Source organism: Sorex araneus, chromosome 4 (assembly GCF_027595985.1).
Source record: "Sorex araneus isolate mSorAra2 chromosome 4, mSorAra2.pri, whole genome shotgun sequence".
NCBI classification, from domain to species: Eukaryota; Metazoa; Chordata; class Mammalia; order Eulipotyphla; family Soricidae; genus Sorex; species Sorex araneus.
The window spans coordinates 151,662,330-151,689,176 of NC_073305.1; the positions used below are offsets into that span (position 1 = coordinate 151,662,330).

At 40.2% G+C, this 26,847-nt stretch overlaps 1 protein-coding gene and 2 non-coding genes across 3 annotated transcripts; 1 reads left to right on the forward strand and 2 right to left on the reverse strand.

The window, feature by feature from the left end:
- Positions 1-783: 783 nt before the first annotated feature.
- HEY2 (hes related family bHLH transcription factor with YRPW motif 2) lies at positions 784-12,850 on the forward strand. Its single transcript, XM_004613979.3, has 5 exons — positions 784-918; positions 2,861-2,939; positions 3,069-3,152; positions 5,454-5,535; positions 10,311-12,850. The coding sequence occupies exons 1-5, from the start codon at positions 836-838 to the stop codon at positions 10,997-10,999; spliced, it is 1,017 nt and encodes a 338-aa protein (XP_004614036.2). The 5' UTR covers positions 784-835; the 3' UTR covers positions 11,000-12,850.
- A 6,327-nt stretch (positions 12,851-19,177) lies between these two features.
- On the reverse strand, positions 19,178-19,249 carry TRNAE-CUC (transfer RNA glutamic acid (anticodon CUC)). The gene has a single exon. It is a non-coding gene; the product is annotated as a tRNA-Glu (tRNA).
- Positions 19,250-23,894: 4,645 nt separating this feature from the next.
- On the reverse strand, positions 23,895-23,966 carry TRNAE-CUC (transfer RNA glutamic acid (anticodon CUC)). The gene has a single exon. It is a non-coding gene; the product is annotated as a tRNA-Glu (tRNA).
- Between the last annotated feature and the right edge of the window lie 2,881 nt (positions 23,967-26,847).

Genomic DNA, 26,847 nt, shown 5'->3' on the forward strand with positions numbered 1-26,847 from the left:
CCGCCCAGAGGCCGCAGAAGTAACCTCGGGCGGCGTCGGGAAGAAAAGCAACTTTGATTTAAGGTTAAAAAAAAAAAAAACCACTCCAAAAAACCCAGGGGGCAAATGTGACCGCTAGGGTCAGCCTGTCAGTTTTGGTCCAGACAAGGGACGACAGAGTGGGGCGGTTCGGTTAAGCCACGGCGCCTCCCCGACGTCACTCACGCTCGCTCACACCCGGGCCCGCGCTTCGGGGTTATTAAACACCGGCTTGAAACTTCTACCACCGACCGCGGGACGCAGAGGAGGACCCAAGCCCACAGCCTGGAACCCGCCCCTTGCCAGCCCGCCCCTTGTCGCGCCCTCGCGCCTCTCGAGTGGCAGTCGGCCACCTCGCGCGCCCGCTCGCCTTCGCCGCTCGGGAGCCGCGCGCGCCCGCGCGCGCGTAGCGCTGGGGCCCCAGGTGCGCCGCCGCGTTCCCACGCTTCGGCTCGAGCCTCGCGGCGGGCATTGGCGAGCGCGGCCCCGCCCCCCAGGCTTCCGCCAATCGGCGGCCGCTCCAGTCTCCTGGGAGGCGGTGCCCGATGGGGCGGCCGCTACCAGCACGCGGGAGGCGGGAGCGGTGACCCCGCCCGCGCGGGGGGTGGGGTGGGGGTGGGGGGCGTGGCCGGCGCCGGCTCTTGCGGCCGAGCAGGGCTGCGGCGTGGGAAAGAGCCGCTCGGAGCCGACCGCGCCGCCGCGGGAGCCGCGCCTGACGGGGACCCCGGGAGGGCGGGTGGGAGGAGGAAGGCAGGGAGGGCGCGACGCGGGACCGCGCTCCGGCCGGGCTGCGCCCTGCGCAGACTCCGCGGCGGCGATGAAGCGCCCTTGCGAGGAGTCCACCTCCGAGAGCGACATGGACGAGACCATCGACGTGGGGAGCGAGAACAATTACTCGGGGTGAGCGCGGGCGCGGCGGGAGGGAGCAGCCCGGAGCCCCGGGCCGTGGGAGCCCCCCACCCACCGCCGTGCGCCGGGACGGAGCCGGAGTTTGGGGATCCCGAGGCTCGGCTCCGCAGCGTCCTCAAGGAGGGGGAGCAAGTTTTGCCCCGTGCGACGGAGCGGTGGGCGCTTGCGATGGGGTGGGGCGGAGGGATGTTGGTTTTTCCTTCTGGGGGTGGGGCGGCCCGCACCCGGGACGCCACCGAGAGGGAATGCCGGAGCTGGCAAGGGACGGTCCCAAGCTGTCAGCGCTGGGCGCGGGGACTGGCACGTCCGGGCGACGGGCGACGGGCGACGGGCGACGCCCCTGCCACTGAAAGTGTTTGAGAACTCTTTCAAAATGAGCCGGGGAAAATTTTTTTTTTTTTAAAGAGGCCCAAAGTGGACTTACTCTTTGGAGAAATTACAGCTATTTGCTGTGTCAGGGCTCAGGAGGTTGAGCCCTGCAGGTTGACCATGTGTGACTTGGCTGACGGGAGAATGAGTGACAGATGTAAGGGTCGTTTCGGCATCATCTCTTTGACTGCTTGTTCTTAAGTCTGGAAAAGATCGAGGTCGTGATCACAGAAGCCAGACCTCCACTTTGCAGTGACAGAGGGAGATTACCGAGGCATTTTAGTGCCAAGGCGGGTCAAATGATAATTGCTTCTAATTGGTATCCCCAGAAGCACCTTAATTATTTATCTGCAGCTGTCACTCAAAGACCAAAAGTTCTTCCTACCTTTGGAAAGCTGATTTTGTTGTGATTGCCCCCACCCCCATGTTATGGACCAACCAAAGCCCGAAAGCAGCAAAAGCAAATGCATATTTCCAAAGTATCTTTTAATTATTAAAGTGTCGCGTAACTTTTTTTTTAAGAGAGAGATCTGAAAAAACAGAATATATCATGTGAAAGGCGAAACCAGTGAAGGGGTGGGAATGAAGGGTACGGTTAATTCAGAAATAAGATCCAGAAGTGAGAAGGTGAAGTAATAAGAACCTGGTGTGTGAAACATTTTAAAATGAAAGAACAAATAACAGAGAGCCTGGAGAATTTGAGAACATAAGCAGTGTCTATGAATTATGAAGAGAAACAGACACAAACTAAAAGATGGCAAAAAATTATGTGACAAAATGACTGAATGTTCATTAGAAGATAATCTTTTCATTAAAGTCAAGATGGTCTATAGCTCCTTAAAGATAAAGCTTAGATTGAAGGCTGAGAGACACTTCCATAGAGTTTCATTAAAAGAAAAAAATATTTACCTAGTAATTGATATAATTTTAATTTTTCTACCAATAGCATATTTAATTTGAATGTTTAATTTGGATGTTGGATATTAGTATGCAAAAATTCAACTTTGTCATTTTTCACCGTTGTGACTATTTGAAGTTTTGAAAGAGAGAAATGCTGTTTATTTTAAAGTTTGCGGCTAGGGAGAGAGTTTGACATATGATGACAAATACCTGTTTGATAGAGGTGCTAAACATGGTTTTACTTTAAAAGAGCTTTGCTTTGTTGAGTGTGTCTGCCAAGAGACAGAATGAGGGATGCTGTTAGACATTAGTTGTCTTTTAAGTAACATTTATTAGGGGAAGTAAGAAGTATTAATATTTAACTTCTCATGATGATTGCCCATAATCATTTTGCTGGGAGATGTAAAAATTCAGAAGCTTATTGTCAATAAAGTTGGTGTGTGAATTACTCAATAATATACTTTTTTGATTACAACATTTCTACCATGGGGGGGGGAGGGTTTAAAGGCTAAAAGCAAGTATCATAAAGCAAGAATTAAGACTAAAATTACACAGACCTGACTGGTGCAATCACTCTGAATGTTTAATGGGGTGCTATCAAGTGCCCAGAAAAAACTATTGTTATGTTAATGCAAACACCTGACTTACTCTTCCTATTTCATAGGCAAAGTGCTAGCTCTGTGATTAGATCTAATTCTCCAACGACAACATCTCAGATTATGGCCAGAAAGAAAAGGAGAGGGGTATGTGGTTATTTTTTAAAATTTTGCCCTTTTTCTTTCATACCTAATCAGCCTAATACGTAACATTTATTGTGAGCAATTTTATCATTTGTATATTTATACATTTTTATTTTGCTTGTTTTGGTGTAGATTATAGAGAAAAGACGGCGAGACCGGATAAATAACAGTTTATCAGAGTTGAGAAGACTAGTGCCAACTGCTTTTGAAAAACAAGTAAGCTTCCCCCACCCCTGACCACCCTACCAAAGGGCTAGAAAGAATCTGATTCTCTCTGGGAATGTGGGTTCTTGTTAAAGCTCATTAAAATAATGGTGTATGTACCCTGATCTGGCTCTGAGCAGCTATTTCAATAAAATGCTTTGTTGTGGCAAAACTATTAAAAACATAATCCATCATGAAGTTGAAAAACATTTCTGTTGTTTAGCTTATTTTCCCCTTAAGGGTAAAACTGTTCATGTTTTCTGTTCTTTCTCTGAATACCAGTGGTGGTTTTATTTAAAACCAAGCTGTACGTAGTATTCTTCAAAAAATGATATCATGTGTGAAATTTCATTTTTGTCTTCAATAGTTTTAAAAAAGTAAAAAAAAAATTCAAGTTTGGAAAGTAACATTTCCACTTCTATTGCCTAAATAATGATAAATAATGATACTAATAAAACTTATTTGCCAAGCCACTTACTTGCTTTTATTTTTAATCCCTGGGCTAATGGAATAATATTCTGTTGGGGACATGCATCACTTTGGAAATATGGAAAAATCAAGTTAACCATAACTTTCCCAGTAAAGAATTTAATATTTATTAAAAGGGGTTTTTTTTGCACACTTAGAAAAAGTCAGAACTAAACAAATATTTCTTCAAATATCTTCTTCCGTTTGAAGAAAGTTGTGTCTCTCCTCTTAAAATGACTAATAGTGCAGATTTATAGGGACATCTTCCAAATAGTGTGTACCATTCCCTTTTTGAAAGCACTTTCAGTTTAGCTCAAATAGGATTTAAGATAGCAGTGTGTTTGTTTATTCCATTTTGTTGTTTACTTCAGTGAACCACAAACATAATAAAGCAAGCCTTACAAAAGCCCTTGGAAATAATCCAGAAACTGTGGTTTTAGTTATTAGTCACTTTCACTAAAACTACTGTTCATCTTCTTGGAGAAATTGAACACGGATGGAGACACAAGACATAATGTGCTAGTGATTACACATTTTTTGGGGAACAAAAAATACACTCATTCTGTATGTTGAAACTGTTTCGGATATGCTAAATGTGATATGGAAATTGTAGTTTTAGTAGTATGTTCAATAATTTAAAAAATTAAAATATCTGTAAGCAGCGGTGTTACTATGGGCATCTGAATTCCTGTGTTAAAATGAATAGTCTGTTGGGGAATTAATTTTCTGGGTTTCCTTTTATTTTTTTTAATGTTGAATTAAAATAAACCTTAAAAGCAAACTTCAGTTGTTTGACAGTTAGTTACCATAAACACAGGCTTTCCCATTTTCAGAGTTTGGCTACCACCCGGAAAGAGCTGGCCGTGTCACATTATGATTGCTAGAGTGTTCTTTGGAAAGTTAAGTAATGCTGGCACTCTCACCATCAACTAGGCGCTAATTATTGAGAAGGGGGAAAAAGCACAAGTAAAAGCATAGGAATCTGAAGTGAATTTCAATGTCTTTAAAACAAAAACAAAGCAAAAATAAAAGATCTAATTATTTAGCTCTTCCAGGAAACTGGAAATAGTTTTACATTTCCTGGAAGATCTACTTCTCACAGAAGTAGAGGTAGCACATTTCTATTTCAGTTGGTATCCAGAGGTTTTGCCTTTTTTGAAAGGGGAGATGAAAATATATTCCCAGAAATATTTTAAGAAAAACTAAATGAAAGGGTTCAATATTCTTTTGCTTCTTCATGCTCACTCGTGAAGTTGTAAGCTAAGCTTTCTACCTTACGAACTTGAAATTTATAGTGACACCTGCTGGTGATAGTTGGAGGAAAAAAACCTCTTTTAAAATTTGGGTTCTGTTTACTGGTGAATCCCCTTAAAAACTCACTAGACTTTTCCTATTTAAAAAAAAAAAAAATATATATATATATATATATATATATATATATATATGTACTTTTTACAATACGTTGATTAAGATCCTGTCCTCCTGAAATGGATTCAGTTGATCTAGACTTCGGCATGTATATCAGACTCTTGGATGATCTCTGAAATAACCACCTGGGCTAGGAATTGGATGCAAAGTTTAAAATTTTGGCATCTGTTAGAGTTTTGGTGACATGAACAAAAGAGAATAATTAGTGTTAGGACAAAATAATTATGTTCTCTAGATTTTAAACGTTAAAATGGCAGATATCTGTTTGCAGGTGTAACACAATAACTTTTCACATAAAGTTGGGACATAATTCAGATTTTAGAATTTCCTAGTTTGATGAAAAATTGAGAACTTACATATAAATATTCAAAATGCTTTTCTTTGGAGCTTATCAATATTTATTATTTGTTTATGAAGGGGTCTGCAAAGTTAGAAAAAGCTGAAATTTTACAAATGACAGTGGATCATTTGAAGATGCTTCAGGCAACCGGGGGTAAAGGTAAGTAGGTAATTTTATTTTCCTCTTTCCACATTTCTCTTTTCATTTTTTCTAATATTCTAAAGACATCAGAGTGTAGCAGTTCTTTAACAATCTGAGATAGGAGATACTAGATTAAAGTCATAGAAATCAATGCTAATACCAGAATTGAACTCATGGGAAAGAACATCTGGAACAAAAGAAGCACGTGACCCTGGACTTGTGTTTGCTTTCACAATACTGTAGGAATAAAGCTTCTTTCACATTAGTCTGATCAGAGATGTGTTTGGAACTGCAGAAGCACATGCTGGAATTTATACAGAAAAATGAAACAAACACCCGAACATAAACAGGAGGTTCAAGGCCATCTTTTTCTTCTTCCTTACCTTCCTCCAAATCCATAATAAACATTGGTTGGAGGTATTAGGCATTTTGGCAGTAATGGATGAGTAACTTTGTACCTCAATACCGTAAGCATTAATATTATTGTAATACTATTATCTGAACTAGAATGAAATTTTTTTTTTTTTTTTGCTTTTTGGGTCACACCCGGCGATGCACAGGGGTTACTCCTGGCTCTGCACTCAGGAATCACCCCTGGCAGTGCTCAGGGGACCATATGGGATGCTGGGATTCGAACCCGGGTCAGTCGCATCCAAGGCAAATGCCCTACCCGCTGTACTATCACTCCAGCCCCTAGAATGAAATTTTTAAATTGTTTTTCATAATAGTAGTAATGACAAAAAAATTTAAAAAGATGTAGGGCTCAATAGAATGCAACACTCCCAAAGGAGTTGACTTTAAATTTATTTTTATTACTGTTTTCAAGATTTTGGTTGTTCTTGGACTTAGAACAGACAGTACAGGTAGTGAATTTACTGGGGAAAATTATTACTATTGAAGCATAGTTATTCTTAAAGGAAAGCAAGTAGGTACAGGAGTCCTGGGGCCCAACCTGAAACGAATGTCCTGAGCACTGAATAGTGATTTAAGGAGGAGTTTTTGGGGCACTGGGGGTAAGGTGAGGGACAGTCTCATACTTATGATAAAAGCAGGCTTGACACCCTGAATATTAATACTCAGATGTCATTATCTTACTCCTCAGACATCACTTAGACTTTTATATTTTTTGTTTTGTTCTTTATCACCTTTCAGGAAATTTTTGGTATTCATTATCTTTTCAAAGGTAGTATTCAGTGTATTTGACAGCAGGGTTCAGAAAAGCAGCCAGAAATTCTAGATACCACATTAAGGTTTGGAGATTTCTCTACACTCAGCTTGATACCACAGAGCGTCATAGTTTTCTCTTGATCAGGCAGGCAGAGAATATGGGAGAAAGTATCTGTTTCACCCATTGGTAAAGAAGTATTTTAGTATTTAAATATGCTCTAGCCATAGTCTTGAGTACCTGTGGAATGTCATCCCTGACCTTCACCATCTTAGACTTTTGTCAGATGCGGGTGGCAGAGGAAAGGTAACAAGGGAAGTCCACACAGTGTGAAAACCTTTGTACATTGTAGAAAGGGGAAAAGAATGAAGTAATAAAAAGCCAGTGACCAGCGCTGCTTGTCCACGGTCTTTCTTGTCTTTGACAAGCAAGTAGGGGTTCTCTGCTCTCCTATGAGACCTGCACCAAGTTCTGTGAACACACTGTGGTCTAGATTTCTCCAGCTCTATAGCTCTGTCTCTGCAGTTGCTTACCCAGGATTTTAGGGGACTGCTAGAGTTTGTGGTGGTACAAAACAGAAACCAAGGCAGTTGTGTCTCTCCCTTGGTATTGTTAGCCATAAGGCTTAAGATGCCTTATCCGAGTTTCAAATGTTTGGCACGTGAATTGGACTTCGAGAGCTTAATATTGTTCTTAGGCCTTATAAAAACTAAGTTCCATCTCGGTTGCTATTCTTGGCCACCTAAACAGTCCTCAAACTTGTACCAGACAGATTTTAGTTTATGAGCAGACATTTTCAACAAGTGCCCTATAAGCTGCTTGGCTGCTCTATCCCAGCGAGGTCATCAAGCAGAATGTGTGGGCCTGGAAGGAAGAGGGCTGACGCTGGGGCTCTCATCCTCAGAGGATGCAGTGAAGGTCTGAGAGCACACTGGTCAAGGACAGGGCCACTGCAGTTGAGTTGCCTGACTTCAAATCCTGCCTGTACATTTATAAACACCCTGGGTAAATTCCAGACCCTCTTGAACTCCAGTTTCCACATCCATAAAATGAGGGCCATGCTAGTACCCACGCCACAGAGTTTGTTAATTAAAGCCATACGGTAGTAACTGGTATAGAGGAAGTGGCATGGCTATTATAGTTGGCGGAGACCCATTCCCAGGAGATAGCAGTTCACTGTCATTTCCCACTGCATTCAGCAATGGGACAGGAATTGCATCATTTACATTCCTTAGAGATCATCAGAGAAAATAGCCATATATGACAGCCTATAGCTGGCAGACCACAAATTGCAATTATTTTATGACCACTAATGACAATTTGGAAGCTCTGGGGCCTTCCAAAAATTCTGAAATCCACTCCTCAGAGTCAGTGTTGGCATTCCAGTAGTTTCTTCAGAGACTTGAGGAATCCAAATTTCTGGATCCCTCAGGGATTCTAGACTTCTCTGTCCTGTTTGTTTGTTTCCTCTTGTGTTGTGGCCACACCTGGCAGTGCTCAGGACATTCTGCCGGCTCTGTGCTCAAGAATCACTCCTGGAGGGGCTCGGGGACCATATGGAGTACCCTACCCACTGTACTATCCTGCTAGCCCATGGACTTCTCCTGATAATTAAGGACCTACAAGAAGAGGAGGAAGGACCTCTCCTTCCATCTCTTTTTGTAGAAGTCAGAGACATGCACAGCATTATCCTGAGGGATTGCATATGAAATATTTCTATGGAGGTTTCCTCTTTAAGATGAGCTCTCCCTCCTATGGCCGAGGACCTAGCTGCTAACTGTGGTCTAGGAATAACTATTTTTGTTCCTGAATTTCCACATTTCATGATATCCTCATATATCAGCTCTTTGCTATTACTGTGATTGTTTTAGTGGGGTATATTTTTGCCCCAAAATGTCCAGTTTTCAGTTGAAATTCTAGCTTAAGAATTTTGAATGAGTATTTTCTGAAATGCTGTGATGCCGAATGATAGGCTTACTTTTAACAGATCATCTGCAAAAAAAATAAAAAATTGCAAAAGCCTTAGATGAAAATATTCTTGATAGAATGTATTTCTCATTTATGTATACATATGCCAAAAGTGAGATTAAACCTTTCACTTTAACGTGTTTTTTTTATCTGAAAATGATACATTTGTATATGTTTACCAAAGTAGTGATACAGCCTCAAATGTCTGATTTTGATCATTGTACTCCGAGTTGGCAGATTACTGAAAATAATAAGATATAACTATTTAATTTTCAAACATACCTTTTGAGAAAAGGAGATTTCTATAAATATGACCCAATTCCAGCCATCGTTGTTTGGTTTTGGTTTGTGGGCCATACTGTTTGGTACCTCGATTTACTCCTGGCCGTGCTTGGGGAACTGAGGCCCATATAGGTGCTAATAATCAAACCCACGTTGGTTGCGTGAAAAACAAGCACTTTACCCACTGGACTGTCTCTCTAGCCCCAGATCCAGCCAGTTTTGTGATCGTAAGAAAAGATTTGAAAAATGTCATGCTGTGCAGATTATTTTCACTTTCATAGGCAAAGTGAAAAGTTACCTTCATGTTAAAAACTCAAACTACAGGTGGGTGACCTAATGGGTACATGAAAAAAAAAATCTGAATTTTTTTCTGTACATAGCAAGAAAAAGTAAGCTAACCAATGAAGTAATTGTATTCAATTTCATGAAAACTAGGAGTTATAAGTTCTTGTCAGTTGTTTCATATCGTGTGATAGAAAAATACTATCTTCAAGGTAACTGGCCACACCTAAAAGAATACTTTGCTTTCCGTTGAATTTTGTTAAGAGTAAGAGCAAGATGGTTTCACTATGTTGATTAAAAAAAATATTTTTAAAAAATATTTATGAATTTATTGAGAGCCTAACACGTTTTAAAAGCAAGTCCTCAAGCTGTTAAGATGCACTTCACAACTGTTATTAATGTCAAGAAACTGAAGCTGTTTCAGATAAGCCCTTGCATTTCTTACTCATGTGACACACAGAGAGATAGAGAGGGGTGGAGAGAGAGAGAGAGAGAGAGGGAGAGAGAAAGATTGAACTCAGGAGTCTGTGGAAAAGTTTACTAGGCAGTCTCACTGTAGAAGAGAGATGACGCCGGTTTTTCGAAGTGTCTGAAAAACAGGGCAGTCCTTTTTTATTTTATTGGATCACCATGAGATAGTTACAAGCTTTCATGTTTGGGTTACAATCTCACAATGATCAAACACCCATCCCTCCACCAGTGCACACTCCCCACCACCAATTTCCCAGGTATACCCCCCCCCTTTCCCACCCTCCTCCTGCCTCCACAGCAGACAATATTTTAATTCCCAGCCCCACCCCACCCGACCTTGCTATCAGGCTGCAAGAACAGTGGCTGTATATAGCGCAGCGCGAGCCGCCACACACGTGGCCTGCAAAGCGCCTTTCTTCATTTCTGCCACGTCAAAGCCATAAATCACAGGCAGCTTTTTTTTTTTTAACCCCCAGCCAGCGGCCTTCTCCTATTTAAGTTTGAAAGACCGAGGGCAACCTGGTCGGTGGGTCCCCTTAGGGGGGCAAAAAAAAAAGTCATCTTTTTTCTTTGTCCATGTACCTGACCTTTTGCCCCCTTCCTACTCCCCCGCCCCTCCTTGCAGGTTACTTTGATGCCCACGCGCTGGCCATGGACTTCATGAGCATCGGATTCCGAGAGTGCCTCACCGAGGTGGCCAGGTACCTGAGCTCCGTGGAAGGCCTGGACTCCTCGGACCCCCTGCGCGTGCGGCTGGTGTCCCACCTCAGCACGTGCGCGTCGCAGCGGGAGGCGGCGGCGATGACGTCGTCGCTGGCCCACCACCACCACCCCCTGCACCCGCACCACTGGGCGGCCGCCTTCCACCACCTCCCCGCCGCGCTGCTGCAGCCCAACGGACTCCACGCCTCCGAGGCCACGCCCTGCCGCCTGTCCACCGCCACCGAAGTGCCTCCTGCCCACGGCTCCGCCCTCCTCACGGCCACCTTCGCCCACGCCGACTCCGCCCTGCGGATGCCAGCCACGGGCAGCGTCGCGCCCTGCGTGCCACCGCTCTCCACGTCTCTCCTGTCCCTCTCCGCCACGGTCCACGCGGCCGCCGCCGCCGCCACGGCCGCCGCCCACAGCTTCCCGCTGTCCTTCGCGGGGGCATTCCCCATGCTCCCCCCCAACGCGGCCGCCGCCGCCGTGGCCGCCGCCACGGCCATCAGCCCCCCGTTATCGGTGTCCGCCACCTCCAGCCCTCCGCAGACGAGCAGCGGAACAAACAGTAAACCTTACCGACCCTGGGGGACCGAAGTGGGAGCCTTTTGAGTTCTCCTTGAACTTCCTGCGCTAGTAACTGAGTGTCCTTCGTTTCAGAGTCAGCTCGCACACCTCTGCACCCTGAAAGTAGCCATACAGATGTCTACAGGTCCACCAAGGAACAATAAAGCTCTTTCAGACACAAACCTCACACGTGGAAATGTGGTATTATCTTCCTTCCCCCCACCCCGTTTTTGAATTTTCACTTTTGAAGGCAGCTTGATAACTGACGTCCACAACTTTTGAAAACTTCACCCTTGCTTCCCTTTAGAAATTTCCTGGAAAATATATGGACTGTACCGTCCGGCAGTGCATCCGTATATCCGAACAGAAGAAGAAAAATGCCCTGATTGAATTCTCTTGAAACTAGATGGGGGGTGGGGAGGGAAAAGGGATGGGGGGGGTGTGAAATGTCATGTTTCATAAGTGCCTGAGTTACTTCAGTCTTCTTCTGCATCTATAACTGCACAAAAGAAGAAGAGCATAGAGGTTAGGTTAAGTAAGAAAGGGGAGGGAGAGAAGTCTTGCATTAAGCTGCAGACATTTCAGTACAATATGAGATGAGTACTCTGTTGAAAGCAAGCAGCAGGTGTGTTTATTGACCAAAAGGATTGTTGAAAATAATTTTCAAGTTGAAAGACCTAGTTTTATCTTAGTTCGCTTTCTTTGTACAGACTTGCCAAGTGGTGACATTTAGTAATGCATTGGTATAAGCAGTTATTCCATCAGTGCTCAGATTAATACGCATTTCTGCCCTACCTTAGGGCCCCAGGGACTTTGTTTCATGGCTTACAATATGGTGCTTCTTTATATTTACTAGATATTTACCGAATGTACCCACAGGCAGCTGCCTACTGTGTGCCTACCCACCAGAGGCTGTTTGATTCATGCCAACTTGAAAAGTCTCCAGTTTGTACGTTTGGATTAATTTATTCCGTTTCATTCGGACTATTTTTACATATTTATCCTTTTCAGTTTTTCCTGGTAGGATGTAATATCTATTGTTGTCACCTTTGGAGAGATGTTTCTGGAGGTGATGAGACAGGGAGAGAGCATTGGGAAAAAGAATAGCTCCAGGTTTTCAAGTGCTCGTGATTGTGTTTGATCCCAAATCAAGATGAATGTATGCAATGGGATGTACATAAATTATTTTTGTCCATGCCTAGACTAGTACTTCATTATGGTGTTTTGGTTTTTTAATTTTATTTTGTTTAATGACAAAATAATCTCTAATACATTGAAATTGAGCATGTGGGATTTTATGTTTGAAAGATAAAAGACACAGCATGTATTATTATGCACTTCATTTCTCTGCTGTGTGGAGAAAGCAATAAATCTTATGAGAATGTTAAACATTATGCAGAATTATACATTTAAATATTTGTTTTAAAATTTCTGTACTTAGTCCTTTTTTGCATTACTTTGTAACCTTTTTCTATGCAAAAGTCTCCATATCACTAATTAAATGAAGTCCTTTTTGACTTTTTCTGTGGATGAGTGTTTTGCACAATGGAAACTTGATACGAATTTCAAGGGAGGCCTTCCTTTACTAATGATTTAAACCTAAACCGTGGCTTTTCTTTTTGTCTTCAAATGTCATTTGATATGATTCACAACTTGTTTGCAATAGAATGCATCTGAGCATGTGAGTCAGTTAAGCATAGGTGGGTATGACATTATTTGAGGTAGGAAGGGATCAGTTTATACTGCCTTATCTGCTTAACCATGGATCTTGTGTTGTGCAAATAAAAGATTTCTAAATGGGAATAATCCAAACATAGGATAAGCAGGAATGTGTCACAGTTTTGTAACTAAAAAAAAAAATAGTGTTTTAAAATATCACATAATACATGCATTCTGATGATAAATCTATTTCTCAACAAAAATGTCTTTTGTTTCTGTGGTAATATTTAAGATATATGTCTGTCTTCATTGAAACCCCAAAAGATTATTCCACAGTTCCTGAGGCTACCAAACACATGAAAACCAGAAGAATATTTTTTTCATGTTGATTACTTATGCTCATAGTTACGGGAAAAGTGGGAGGTACCTTTACATATTTCAGTTTTGAAAACTCAAGCATGTAGTTTAGTTTTATTTCTTACATAGGAAAAAAAATGGACAAACATTTCACCTGTTTGCTTCTGCCTGAAAGCTTTGCAGTTATTACATCTAAAATTAGCTCTAATGGATTAGGGGGGAAATAAGAAAACAGATTCAGTGGTATTTGAGGTTTGCTTTTTAATTACGACTTGCAAACAAACAGGTCTGTAAAATATTTTTAAGATTTGAAAGCTGGTTTGGCCCGTTTGGAAGTAGTCAGAGAATTTCTTTATTGAAAATGTAAAACTGATGTTTGAATATTATTAGTGTTTTTTAAAATCTAATTATATATTTTAAGATATAACCTCTTTTTTCTTCCTTTTTGCCTTCTTCTCTTTATTTCTAGTATTTCTTCTTCCCAGTTTCATAAGGCTATGGTTTTCCCAATTTAATGCATGAAAATAGAAGTGCTAGAGAGATAGTACAGGGGTTAAGGGACTTGACTTGCCTGTGGCTGGCCCCAGTTTACTTCCCAGCACTGTGGGATCCCCTGAGCACCCTGGGGGCAGCTCTTGAGGCGGTGAGCCTCTCTGAGTATGACCTGGAACCCTCGGCACTGCCAGGATGATACAGGTAATTCCTGGCACCACTGGACCAGAGCAGCAGCACATCCTTTGCTTGACCCTCACTCAGCTCAGTTGGCCAAACACTGCCAGGGGGGACCCATGGGCCTCCTGTATATTTCTTGGGAGGCCTAAATAAAACATTTTCAAACCATGCTAACAGTGCCTAAGAACTGTCTGCATTCCTAAAGATAATTATTGTCAGTAATGCCAGAATTTCAAGTTCACATTTCACTATTTCTATAAACATTCCAGTGAAATGACCCTCTCTGATACAACTGCTTTATGAAAACATGGTAATTTTTAAATTTTAGGGTGCTTATTTTTATGCTTGATTTCAAAATAGGCCAAAACATTGGTTATAGGATTCATGAGGGAAAAAAGAATGTGTTTAGGGAGCAGAGGTCAACGGGAGGTAAGGCTTACATGTGACTGACCCTTAGGGGTCACTCCTGTGGCCCCGTCCAACACCAGGTGTGGCCTCAATCTCCCTCTTTTCTCTCTCTCTCTCTCTCTCTTTCTCTCTCTCACACACACAAATAAAACAAAAAGGAGAGATGAGAAAAAAGAATCATTTTAGAATTCGACCTATTTGGAGCTTTTATTTGCATAAAGGTTCAGGGAGCGGAGAGATAGCTCAGTAGGCAGGAGTGTATGCAGGAAGCCTGGGTCAGCCTTGGGCACCAAGCAAGGAATAGCCCCTGAGCTCCATTGGGTGTGGCCCACAAACCAAAATTTTTAAAAAATAAGTTAGTTTCAAAATCAACTAAAACAACTTTCAGCAGAATAACAGAAAACAGGGGGCTTTAGAAATTTGCTTTTTCCTAAAATGGTATCTATCTATCTATCTATCTATCTATCTATCTATCTATCTATCTATCTATACACATATATATGTTTAGGAGAGAATTTTGTGGTTCACGTCCATGAACAAGAGGTATTTATTGAATAGCTGCCATGTGTAGCACTGTGTGGGACATATCAGTTGGAGTGGTGTGCAATAGCATGTTGACATACTCCAGCTTGATAACGATAGATAAAGCTGCTCCTCTGGCTATTAGCTATTCGTGGGACCCTCAAAACCATAGAGGTACTTTCAGAGTGAGGAAAGGGGTGTTTGGAATGAGTGAGAGAGATATTTTACACATCTAATACTATATTTTCTGTCATATTTCAAGGAATCTGAGGAATTAAGGGGAGTCCACTTAATTCCTGGGAGGAGCTCAGGGGCTAGAGTGGGTGGTATTCAGGGAACCACAGGCACTGTCAGGTATCAAACAGGAATTGGCCACAAGAATGTGAGCATGGTAACTCCTGTCCTGTCTCTCTGACTTATAGTATCTGAGTAATTTTTAAAGTTGTGTTAAAATAAAATGGTCCAAATATAACCTACACCAAGATTCTGGGATGTACATTTACATAGATAGCTTAAATATTAGCAGAATCTTTTGGCTTTTCTTATATATTCTTTTTCCTACACATTAAGTTGTCATGGAGTAAAAGTTATCTCCTTAAGGTAAAAGCGGTAGGATCTTAGAATTTCATAGACTTAGCCACCATTAGTTGCAACACACACACACACACACACACACACACACACACACACACACTGGCTATACTAAACCTGAGAGGACTGTGCCTTGGACCAGTGATCTGGTCTTGGGCCCACCTAGCCACCTGCAGGGTAATTTGAGAATCACTCAGTGCCTGAGATTTAACTTGGGGCCTTCTAAAGTCATGTGCCCTAGCACTTGAGCTATCTTCCATAAGGTCAGCTCTTAGGGAAAAGTACTCCCACAACTTAACTTTAACATTCATCATAAGACATCAATTGCCCAGAATGTAAAGATGAAAAAGACCCAAGAGAGCATCGTAGGTTCGAGGAATATATTGTGCTCAGTTTTAATAGCTGTGGATTTGAGGCTAATGATCTAGCTCAAGGCTGGAGTATATGCTTTGCATGTGTGAGTCACCGGGTCTGATTCCCCGACACCCTTCCCCCAAATTGTAGCTCATGATATATACATAGATTAGAATGTGGCCAATTTAGCTTTTAATATATCTCATCAGGATAGAATCCAAGTCAAATCAAAGCATCTGGGTTGGCTTTCTAAACTTAATAATATAAAGAGATACATATTTTTAAAATCTTTTCATGTTTTAGTACTTAGGGACTACTCCTATTTCTGCATTTCACTGAACAATAGAGTTTGACTTCCCTTTGTAATTCTTTTAAGATCTAAGCACTAACTCAGGTCGTGAATATTTCAGTGGCTACAACAAAGCATTACAGCAAATATGACATCATAAATTGTGACTGCAACCTACATTCTTCGGAAGGATATGTCTTTGAACTGGGATAGGAGATCCTAAAAACAAGGAAAAGTCCTTGTTTTTAGCTAGCTCACATAGACGATCTGATGGGAGGAACCAGAGATTCTCTTGGTACCGGTGGCACTTTCTCATGTCTAACTTCAAAGGAATAGATAAAAGTGAGTATGGTCAGAGAACCAGGTCCTCTGCTCTAACTGACAAAATCAACCCCCACTGGAATTCACAGATCCAAAAAAATCTAAAATTTAATATGATTTGCTAAAAATTGTGCTGTCTTCCATGTATCAAAAATACTTATGTCTCGTAGCTATTACATAGAATAGATGTTGATGGCTTTGCACATTAGGAATCCCAGATTAAGAGAGGTTCGGTGTACAAGCTTGTAATAGTATATTCAACTAGGTCTCACCTTGGGCCTGTCTGACTCTTAATTCCATGCTTTTGAGCTCTGTGATTTTTGACACTGATTTTTCTTGAAGAGACTCTTGTTTGGAGGCTACACCTGCAGTGCTTTGGGGACCATGCAGTGCCAGGAATTGTACGTAGAGGTCCTGCATGCAAAGCGTTCACTCTAGTCCTTTGAACCATCTCCTCAACCCCAGCACTGCTTTCTTTGATGAAGACTCATTCAAATTTCTGTATTCTTGGCATCACTGAACTAATTTCTAGAGTAACTACATCTACAGTATGACCATAAGGACTCATACCATTTCATCTAAGATAAAAGGATAGGAGTCTTTTGAAATTATACTTATTTTATAAAGCAGCATAAAATATTTGAAAAATAACCTTAGTTTTAAAAATGACAGTGTCCAAGTGTCACACCTACCTAATCACAATCCATTTATTTCCCCTCCATAAAAGAAGGCTACCAAAGACTATTCTTTTTCCATTGAATGTAAAATAAAAGTTTTTTTTTTATAATTGGAGGGAAAATACTGGTAATTCTGAATGTTTAAACATTCCAGGTCCCTCGTGTCATAAAATAACATTCTTCACTGGGCCTGTGAAGTCCTCTGTCCAGTAGTCCATTTGCTTTTATACTTCTTATCAGGAAGGGCTTTTTAACTTAAGCCATCTGGCCTACAATTAATCATGCTTTTTATAGTAATAGTTTATGTATTTTTCTTAATGTCACATAATCAGGAACATTTTTATATGCCACCAAGGTTTTTTGTCTTATGATTACTGAGTATTTGTTTATTTGACTTTCTGTCTATTGATCTGAGGGAATGATGAGGTTCATGCATATAAAATGGTATGTGCGTTAATAAAATGTCTTAACTTTTCTTCTGAAATAGAGTTTGGGTATTTTTGGCAAGTTACTTCTCAAATTTCTTGCAACATGAAATTTTTGTGTTTTCACTGCAATGAAAAACAAAGCTATCTTTCTCCTGGGGAAGCAAAATATTTAGCAAAGTTTATATTCATATAGTTTCACTTGTATAAATCAGATGATAAGTTTGAAATTTTTCGTAAACTGTTCAGATATAGTGCTGCTTCCTAGATCTTTCCTCTCCCCACCTTTATGCGTAATTACAAAGAACCTACAATTTTTTTTCCGCCAAAATAATACAACTGAACTCTTGCATAGGTCTGTTTGGATAGGCCTCCTCCCAAACCAGAAATGACTGATCTTTCCCTGTCCTCGCCAGCCTATTTCAGCAAAACTGTATTACCAGGTTTCCCTGGGGGGTCTGGGGAATGATGGAGGCATGCTTACAGCCAGGAAGGCAAGCCAGAGACACACAGACTATATTTAATCTCATCATAATATATCTGTTTGTCACTGTCACACATCTCCTAACAAAAATTAAACCTGCAGCTCTGTCCCCTAATCATCCACTGTTGGAATTTTGGAATATTCTGACATCTCCTGAGATGCAAAGTCTAGAACAGTTGGGTGTGGTCACATCATCGAATCCTAGATACTGCCCTCTGGCCCTCAAATGAGGTTATGGTTGAGTTCCGTGGGCAAGCTTAGCCTCTGATGGATGACATATCCTTTACTACCCCAGTAAGTTAGCTCAGTGGGCTGTTGTGTACCCTTCTGAATTCAGTAAGCCTTCCTAATCTATGAGTCCATCACTGCAGGCTTGAGATATATGTATTGCACCAGGAAAACAGACCTAAATACCCAAGGCCTCCTGACCATGACAATTATGGGAACGGGCCTCAGCAATAAACCCACGAATTATCTGGCCCATACTGACCAGTTCTCACCACAGAGCTGCTCCTTTGATGTAATTGTCAAACCCTGAGCATAGACCAGCATGGAGTCACAGAGAGAAACAACACAGGAGCAATAACTCAATGTCAACGTATTTAGCCACTTCTCCAAACACTAAGGTCCTGCAGGCAGCTTCCTTGCTCTTTCTTTGTATCAGGAGCTTGAGACAAAGGGAGAAACAAAATTCACAATTGTTTCTCTTCAGGATATGACATAGTGAGAGAAGTGGTGAAAGTTTTTTGTCTGATTGTTCCTTTTACATGTCTAACTTTGAAAAGTCAGTAACTGTATCCTCTACTGATATAATAAATTATTAACACAGAGGTTACTTACTTAAAGATCCATGCAATTTTATAGTGATAGGCAAAGTACTGTATGCTTAATTACCTAAATTAATTTTGGTAAGGAGCTTTTTGGTATGTTTTGAGCTGTGTGCACATAGTAAAGTTCTTGGTATTTTTTCAATAGAATACATAAATAAGTTGAAATACCTCTCATTATTCTAATGAGCCTATTTATTTTCAATATGTGCAAGTCCTTTTATAAGCTCAATGAGTTATTATAAAAAGAATAAGTTCTAAAATTAAAAAGATCAAGATGCAGCTTAAGATGTATCCAATAAGATAGAACTTTGTGACTTTTGGGAAAATACCTGAATCTCTCTATACTGTTATAATGAATAAATGTGACTAAAAATACTTTTATCTCACAAAGATTATTCTAGGGATTATCTGAGATAATGTTCATAAGATCTGGCACATAATATCCTGAATTATGAATCTCTTTCCCTACCTATCCTGAATCTCTTTCCCTTCAGCTAATACAGTTGTGAAGCTCAACAGATATTTGTGGAAATTGGTCAGTAAATGAATTAATGACAGCAGAAAGAATCGTTAAAATAAAAAGTAAAAAATTAATTCCGTGTTTTTACGTCGCATCGAGAAAGAAAAGGTGGCTTTCCCTGACCGGGAATCGAACCCGGGCCGCGGCGGTGAGAGCGCCGAATCCTAACCACTAGACCACCAGGGAGCTTAGGAGAATTGAACCCGGGCCGCGGTGGTGAGAGCGCCGAATCCTAACCACTAGACCACCAGGGAGCTTAGGAGAATCGTCTTCTAGAATGACTGAATTAAGAATGAATGAAGGGTCAAATGCGAGACATTTATTATTGCATGGACTTTATTTGAATTGCTTCCCCCCAACGTTTAGATTTTATGTTTAGTGTGTATGAAAATAAAACCAAGTGTAAATAATTAAATAAGAAGATAGTTGCTGGAAAGAAAAAAATCTCCCTCCTGCTTCCTACAAACACAATAAACCCTGGATTTAAATATATCCAAGGTAAATCTCAAAATTGCTTGCTTTGAAAATGTTAGTGAGACACATGAGACTAGGGTGCCACCTTGTGGTGTATTTTCACATTCATCATTTCAAAGTGTAGGAACTTTTCAGATGCATTGTTACAGAGTTATGGAAAGAAGCGTGATCTTGCTCAACTAAACCTTGCCTGACTACTATGCAAGCTTTATAATTTATTCCTTTTTGTGTTTTATTTTAAACATTGAATCAGAAGAGAAAATTAGTATTGATATGTGTATGTTACAGTTAATGAAATAAGAATTAATATCTGTATACCCACCACACTGCATATTACTACCACTGCTTTAAAAGTCCCCTAACATGCCAATTGGTTCAGCCTTTCTGGAAAACAATATGGATGAACATTTCTTAAAAAATTAGAAATTGAGCTTATATACTAACCAGTAATGCCATTCCTGGGAATGTACCCTAGGGGCCTAAAAACATAATGCAGAAAAGCCACCTGCACTCCTATGTTCATTGCAGCACTATTCGCAATAGACAGAACATGGAAATGACTTGACTGTCCAAGAACAGATGAATGGATAAAGAAACTATGGTACATCCACACAATGGAATACTATGCAGCTCTTAGGAAAAATGAAATCATGATATTTGCTTATACATGGATAGACATGGAGAGCATCATGCTGAGTAAAATGAGTCAGAGAGAGAAGGACAAACAGAATGATCACTCTCATTTGTGAGATAAATAAAAAAAAACCCATAGTATGTGACTAACACACAAAAACAGAAATAATGGTCAGGTGATTCAATTAAAATTTTTTTAATTAAAAACTATTTTGAAAATTTTTAAAAAGTTCCCCAAGTGTTTCTTATTCAATCATTTATCCTCTATTAATCTAACTCTCTTGCTTTTATATATAGTTTGCCATCTATGTATACTTCAATAAACAATAAGCAATGAGGCTTTCTGCTTTGTCTTATTCCCTGTCAGTACCCTTCCTAAATTAATAAGCCATAACCAAATACTTAGTCATGTCTCCTTAAATCTTCCTCCTCTGTGATTCAAATAGTCTTACTGCTTTTCAACCTATGCCTGCAACAGTAATTGACATGAAAAAATCATTTCATGCATTTGTTAGATCAATGAATAAACTTGATTTCTAGTTGGGGAATTCCACTGCTTTTCTCCTTGAGTTGAGAATTCTTCCTTATCTCTTAATTGATAATCCCCATTGTGGAAAACTCAAGTCCCCACTTTGGTCTTCTCTCCATGCTGCTCGAATTGCCCATACAGTCCATTGAGGCCGAAGAGATTTCAATGGAGATTCAGGATTAAGGAGAGGGGAAGTCATCAGGAATTCTAAACTGAAAAGTAGGCATCTACTCTTTAGCATTACCTTGGCCACTTCTTGGAAAGCATACTATACAGTAAAGGATAAAGATCCAGAGAAACTGTGTCACTTTCCCTAGATAATCCAGGCTAACACAGACAATACAGTAAAGCTGAATACAAAATCTGACTACTAAGCATGATTGATTTGCTTTGATTTATTAAGATCAAATTTGATTTATTAAGATCAATATATTGTTCATTGATTATTTGCTCTCTTTAACTTAGACCCCCCCACCCCCCCAGTGCCTTGAATCATGTTATATCATAGAAAGACTTGCATAGTATGGCACTGTGGGTTGTCTTCCACCAGTCTTTTCTATACCCCATGGTCACTGTCTCATCACCTGTCTTTGCTTAATTTTATTCCTCCTATTTTAGTGGTGTTGGGGGGTGAGTAGGTTGGAAGGGTGGAGATAGATTACTAAGGGGTGCTTAGAAGACCTGGGGGACATTTTGTGTTTTGCTAGATCACCCAGGAGGTGGTTTAATATTCGGACCCAAGAATGCATTGCTGCTCAGGTTCTGGATGCAGGGAACCACCTGGATGCAGACATGATCAGGAGATCTCATAGGGCGATGTCGCGGCAGGCCCCTAAACTATTTCCTTTCCTTATCTTCTTCACCTTTTTAAACAATCCCCATTTTCTTCATTCCTACTTCTTTCTTGAATCTCTCTTACCTGTCCACTATCTCTTACTATTCTTTTACAATTTCTTTTCTACTTATTTTTCAATTCTCCTGCATTGTATTCTTCCCTTCATTTATTCTTAGATTCTTCTTTTAAACAGAACCAAGTCTTGGGGCTGGAGCGATAGCACAGCGGGTAGGGCGTTTGCCTTGCATGCGGCCGACCCGGATTCTAATCCCAGCATCCCATATGGTCCCCTGAGCACCGCCAGGGGTAATTCCTGAGTGAAGAGCCAGGAGTAACCCCTGCGCATCGCCGGGTGTGACCCCCCCCCAAAAAAAAAGCTAAACAGAACCAAGTCTTATCAAAGTTCCCAACTAACCAAGTCTTCTCAAAACTCCTAAACAAAAATCACTACTTTCAACAATTTATGTTATACCTTGTACCTCCCAATACCATTTGGCTGCGCTTCTGCGGTAGGAGTCAAAATTACCACAACTTGTCTCTTCATTTTATTTCCCCTTTCAACCACTGTCCATGCCACTCCACTTTTACTAGCCAGAATGAATACAAATTATATACTCATGACTAATTAATTCCTAATCTTAACCCTTAATATTTATCAGATACCAAGTTTTCTTTTGTTTGTTCACTAATTTTTATTTTGGGGGCCACACCTTGGAATTCTCAGGGCCTACTCCTGGCTCTGAGCTCAGAGATCACCCTTGAGGATTCGGGGGACCTCATTAGGTGCCAGGAATGGAAACTGGGTCGGCCACATGCAAAGGCAAGTGCCCTACCTGTGTTACTATTGCTCCAACCCCAGATACCAAGACTTCTTGCCTTTCCTTTGTGGATCCTTAATTTGTATTTAAGTGTCTCCAAATTCTGGTTTGACAGATCACTGGACCCAGCTGCACTGTTTCTCAGCACAGGGGTATTCTCTACCCCTCAGACATAGCCATCATTCATGCAGATATAATATCTTGGTCTTTCAGGATCCCCTTAGATAATATTCTTTCTTCTCTCTTCTCAGTGGATTTCCCTCTTCTCTACATGCTGTCGGCCCTCAAACTAACTTAGAAACCAGTTTTTAGGCCCTATTTTCATTGCAGTGCTCACTTCCTTTTCCCTCTGCTCACCACATACCTTGATCATTTGAAGTGCCTAAGTCATAAAAAGACTATCAGTGAATGGTGTCTATTATTTTTTAATGGCAATAATAATAACAAGTCTATGCATGTCTTGATACCTTAAACAGCAGAAGCACACCTTTTCAATTCCCTGGCACCTATCACCACACATTTCTTATATTATTAGTAAATATTTATCATTTTCCATTTCCAAACCTTTTAGTGCAGCTAAAAGAAAGTAAAATATAGTCATTGTAACTCTCATCAAGTGTCATTCTACTTCTATGCTATTTTTAAACTTTTAAAATACAGCAGCTCAAAAATTGAAAAAAGTCTGAATTGTTTGAAAGTCCACAATCAAAAACTATTCTATGTAATAATATTTTTTTCTCTTGTTTTCATATGTTCTTTTAGGAAACTCCCAGATCCCCGCTTTGCCTGGAATGTAAAAATTCTAGATATCACTTAATTGTACATTCCGAGGGGTCTGCATATCTAATGGAAACCCACTCCAGCTGCAAGTTATTTGCCAGATTTGTGACTCTCAAAGAAAATTTAAATCTTAGATAAAATAATCATCTAAATGAGTTATGAAGAAAAAGTATGAGACAGCAACTTGATAAAGAACTAACAATGTGTCTCAAGAAAGATCTTAGACTCATTATTGGAGTCTCATAAAAACTCATAAAACAGGATAATAGCCCAAATGTACACAAATCATTTCAAAGCACGCAATCTGAACATACAGAAATTGACTCTGAGAGTTATGCACATTAACCATCCAAAAATTATTTTTGTTTTTTAATTAGTGAAACAAACTTAAATATTAAACAAAAGCTTAAAGTTACTGCTCATGTACATATACAAATTACCTTCTGTAACTGAAAAATGCAAATTTTAGCAGTGGCTTTAATAAATCTTTAGACAAATACACGAGTACTTTAGAATTAGGAATAGTTATGTTGTGTATTTGATGGTAAATAACATTTTCTGTAAATAGGTATGGCGTCTTTTAAATGTTTAAATAACATACAATTGAATTAAGAAATCGGATTTTTCAAAAAGAAACTAACAATAAAGATCATGAAAATATCCGTGAAGTGACTTTATTTTTTAATCAGAAAGAATCGTTAAAATAAAAAATAAAAAATTAATTCCGTGTTTTTACGTCGCATCGAGAAAGAAAAAGTCGCTTTCCCTGACCGGGAATCGAACCCGGGCCGCGGCGGTGAGAGCGCCGAATCCTAACCACTAGACCACCAGGGAGCTTAGGAGAAGCGTTCTCTAGAATGTATTTGGTTCTTTGTAAATTCTCCACGTGATTCTCGACCAATAGAAAACAAGATTATTGCTTCTAAGCTCCACCGACTACGGTCCAGGCTCCAGATCTCTGTTTCCTAAGCCCGTGCACGAAGTCGCAACGTTCTTTCAACATCTCTGCTGAGTCTTGCGAAAGGAAAAAGCAAAAAAGAAAAATTCAGGGAGTCTCCAAATCCCGTGATCTAAGTGCCAAATGGCAAAGACGTCTTGAAATTTTGTTCTAAATCGTCTGAAGGTTTGATTATGTAGCACGTAATTATCTATACGTAAACATCTACCCAAACGTACAGCTCGCGTTCTCAGTTTTTTATTAATCTTCTAATTCTTAATTTAACTTGTCTCTTGTCTCTTTCTGTTTTACCCTCTCCTGCAGCTGTTAAGTCCCCCTAGATATTTAACTGAATCTAACGAAAACTTGTCACCAGAGTAGAGTGTTTCTCATTGTAGGGCTGGCACAAAGCGTATAATCACTGGATGTGAGTGATTGGGGGAAGAGCCTCGTGGCCTTAATTGGATTCGGTTTTATATAAATCATGAGGATTACTTCATGGGAGCCAGACGAAACTGAAAGTAACCTATCCAGGGATTCAAACTATTCAAACCCACTGGGTTTCTATTCTTCTTCACCTTTTTCAAGCTATGTTATCATCTGAGCAATTGTTTTACCTGTTTGATATTATGCAGACTCAGTCAGGAAATGCAATTTACCAAAGGAACTGTGCAGTCCAGCCTCTATTCAGAAACTCCCCTGAAATGCTAGCAGAGGGCAAATTGCATGTTGCTTTCAAGTGCCAATCATTATTGAAGAATAAATGTAACTTAAAGAGAAGCTAGCTGCAAGACGGAAGGAGGCTTGAGTAAAACAGATATAAATTTGTAATGAATTTACAACATTCGGCGCCACTGTGAATTACAACGATCATATATTATGGTAGAATTTAGGCAAAGCTGAGTTTAAAATGATTTTTTTTTCTTTTCTGAGATGGAGCTTAGAGTATTGATAAAATGTATCTAAATGAATCTAACATGTATTTACTGTTATGCCGCCGGCAGAGGAAAGGGTTAATTAAAAATAATAAGTGTTTAAAATATCACTCTCCCCTCCCCAAATTATAAATCATTCAATTCAGATTTTTTTTTAAAGTCTTCTATCCCAAGGAATCTTAGGAAATGGGATTCAATAGATAATTTTACTTCTCAGATGGAAGCTGGCAAAATTGAGACTTAAACTTTGGTTTTGAATAAAACATAAACTAGATTTATTTATAAATAGTTTTATTAACATTTAAACTATGTTAAATAACTTTTACCTTTGAAATAATATTTTTGCATGCACAAGCACATAGTTATTTGTTTTACTCAAACACTCTAATTCTGAATTAGAACTCAGAAAATTGTGAGTAGAGGAAGTGAATACTATAGACCATGCATCGGAGCTGTTTCAATTTAGTAACCAATATCATGTGACTGAAATGTGACTGTGTGCTCAGGATTCACTATATGCCATGCGCAGGGGATCCAGCCTGGGTTGGTTATGTGCAAGGCAAGTTCCCTACCTGCACTACTCGAACATTTATAATTATAACCGTGATTTGCATTATCATTATTATTGTGTTGTTGTTGTTGTTTTGTCTGGGGGTCATACCCAGTAGTGCTCAGGGCTTAACTCCTGGCTCAGCAGTCAGGGATCATTCCTGGCAGACTCAGGGGATAACACGTTGTGCCAGGTACCCAACCCAGGTCTTCCTTGCTACATGCAAGGCAAAAACCTTAGCTGCTGTACTCTCTTCAGCCCTTGCTGCATCATCATCATCATCATCATCATCATCATCATCATCATTATTTTATTTTACAATACTTATCTAGATTCACTGTTAATATTCTGTGATATTGCTTTCTCTTTTTGATTTTCCTACTTATTATGAAAAATTTAAGGGTAGTTTCAAATAGAGTATCCTGTCTGCATGGCAGAGCCTGGCAAGCTACCTGTGGCGTATTCCATATACCCAAAAACAGTAACAAGTCTCACAATGGAGACATTACTGGTGCCTGCTTGAGCAAGTCGATGAACAACGGGATGACAGTGCTACAGTGCTATTGTCTTAGCCATGTTTCCTAACAACAAATAAAATGGTCATATTTAGAAATTTTAAATTTAATACAGTATTATTATAGTCAATAATCAAATTTTTCCTAGTTCTTATACCTTATCATCATCATCATCATCATCATCCTATTGATCATCGATTTTCTCAAGTGGTCTCAGTAACGTCTCCATTCGTCCTAGCCCTGAGATTTTAGAAGCCTCTGACTACTCGTCCTTCCCAAGAGTGCTGCATTGGAGGCTCTTTCAGGTTCAGGGGAATGAGACCCATCATTGTTAATGGTTTTGGCATATGAATACGCCACAGGGAGTTTGCCAGGCTCTCCCATGCAGGCAGGAAATTCTCGGTAGCTTGCCAGGTTCTCGCCTATACCTTATAAAAATTTTATTATAATTTTAGTAATAAGGTTATAGTAAGGATGAAGTTTATTCACTGTCTCAGTTCCTACCCCTATGCAAACCTCTGGTCCTGCCTTCCATCCGCCCTCCCCCGCCCCCGCCATCGCCCCCATTATTTGCTTATAGTTATGGTTGGATACATACCGTTACCTCCGTACAAACCACTGTGTCCATCACCTATTTTTCGGTGTTATTTTCAGTCAAGTTCTTCATTCCCCTCTTACCTCTTTCCCCCAAACCTGGCACTCTCAAATCAGGAATCTTGTGTTCAAATTAGTTGATACTGTTTATACCCTTGATTTGTTTCTTTGTGTAACAAATGGC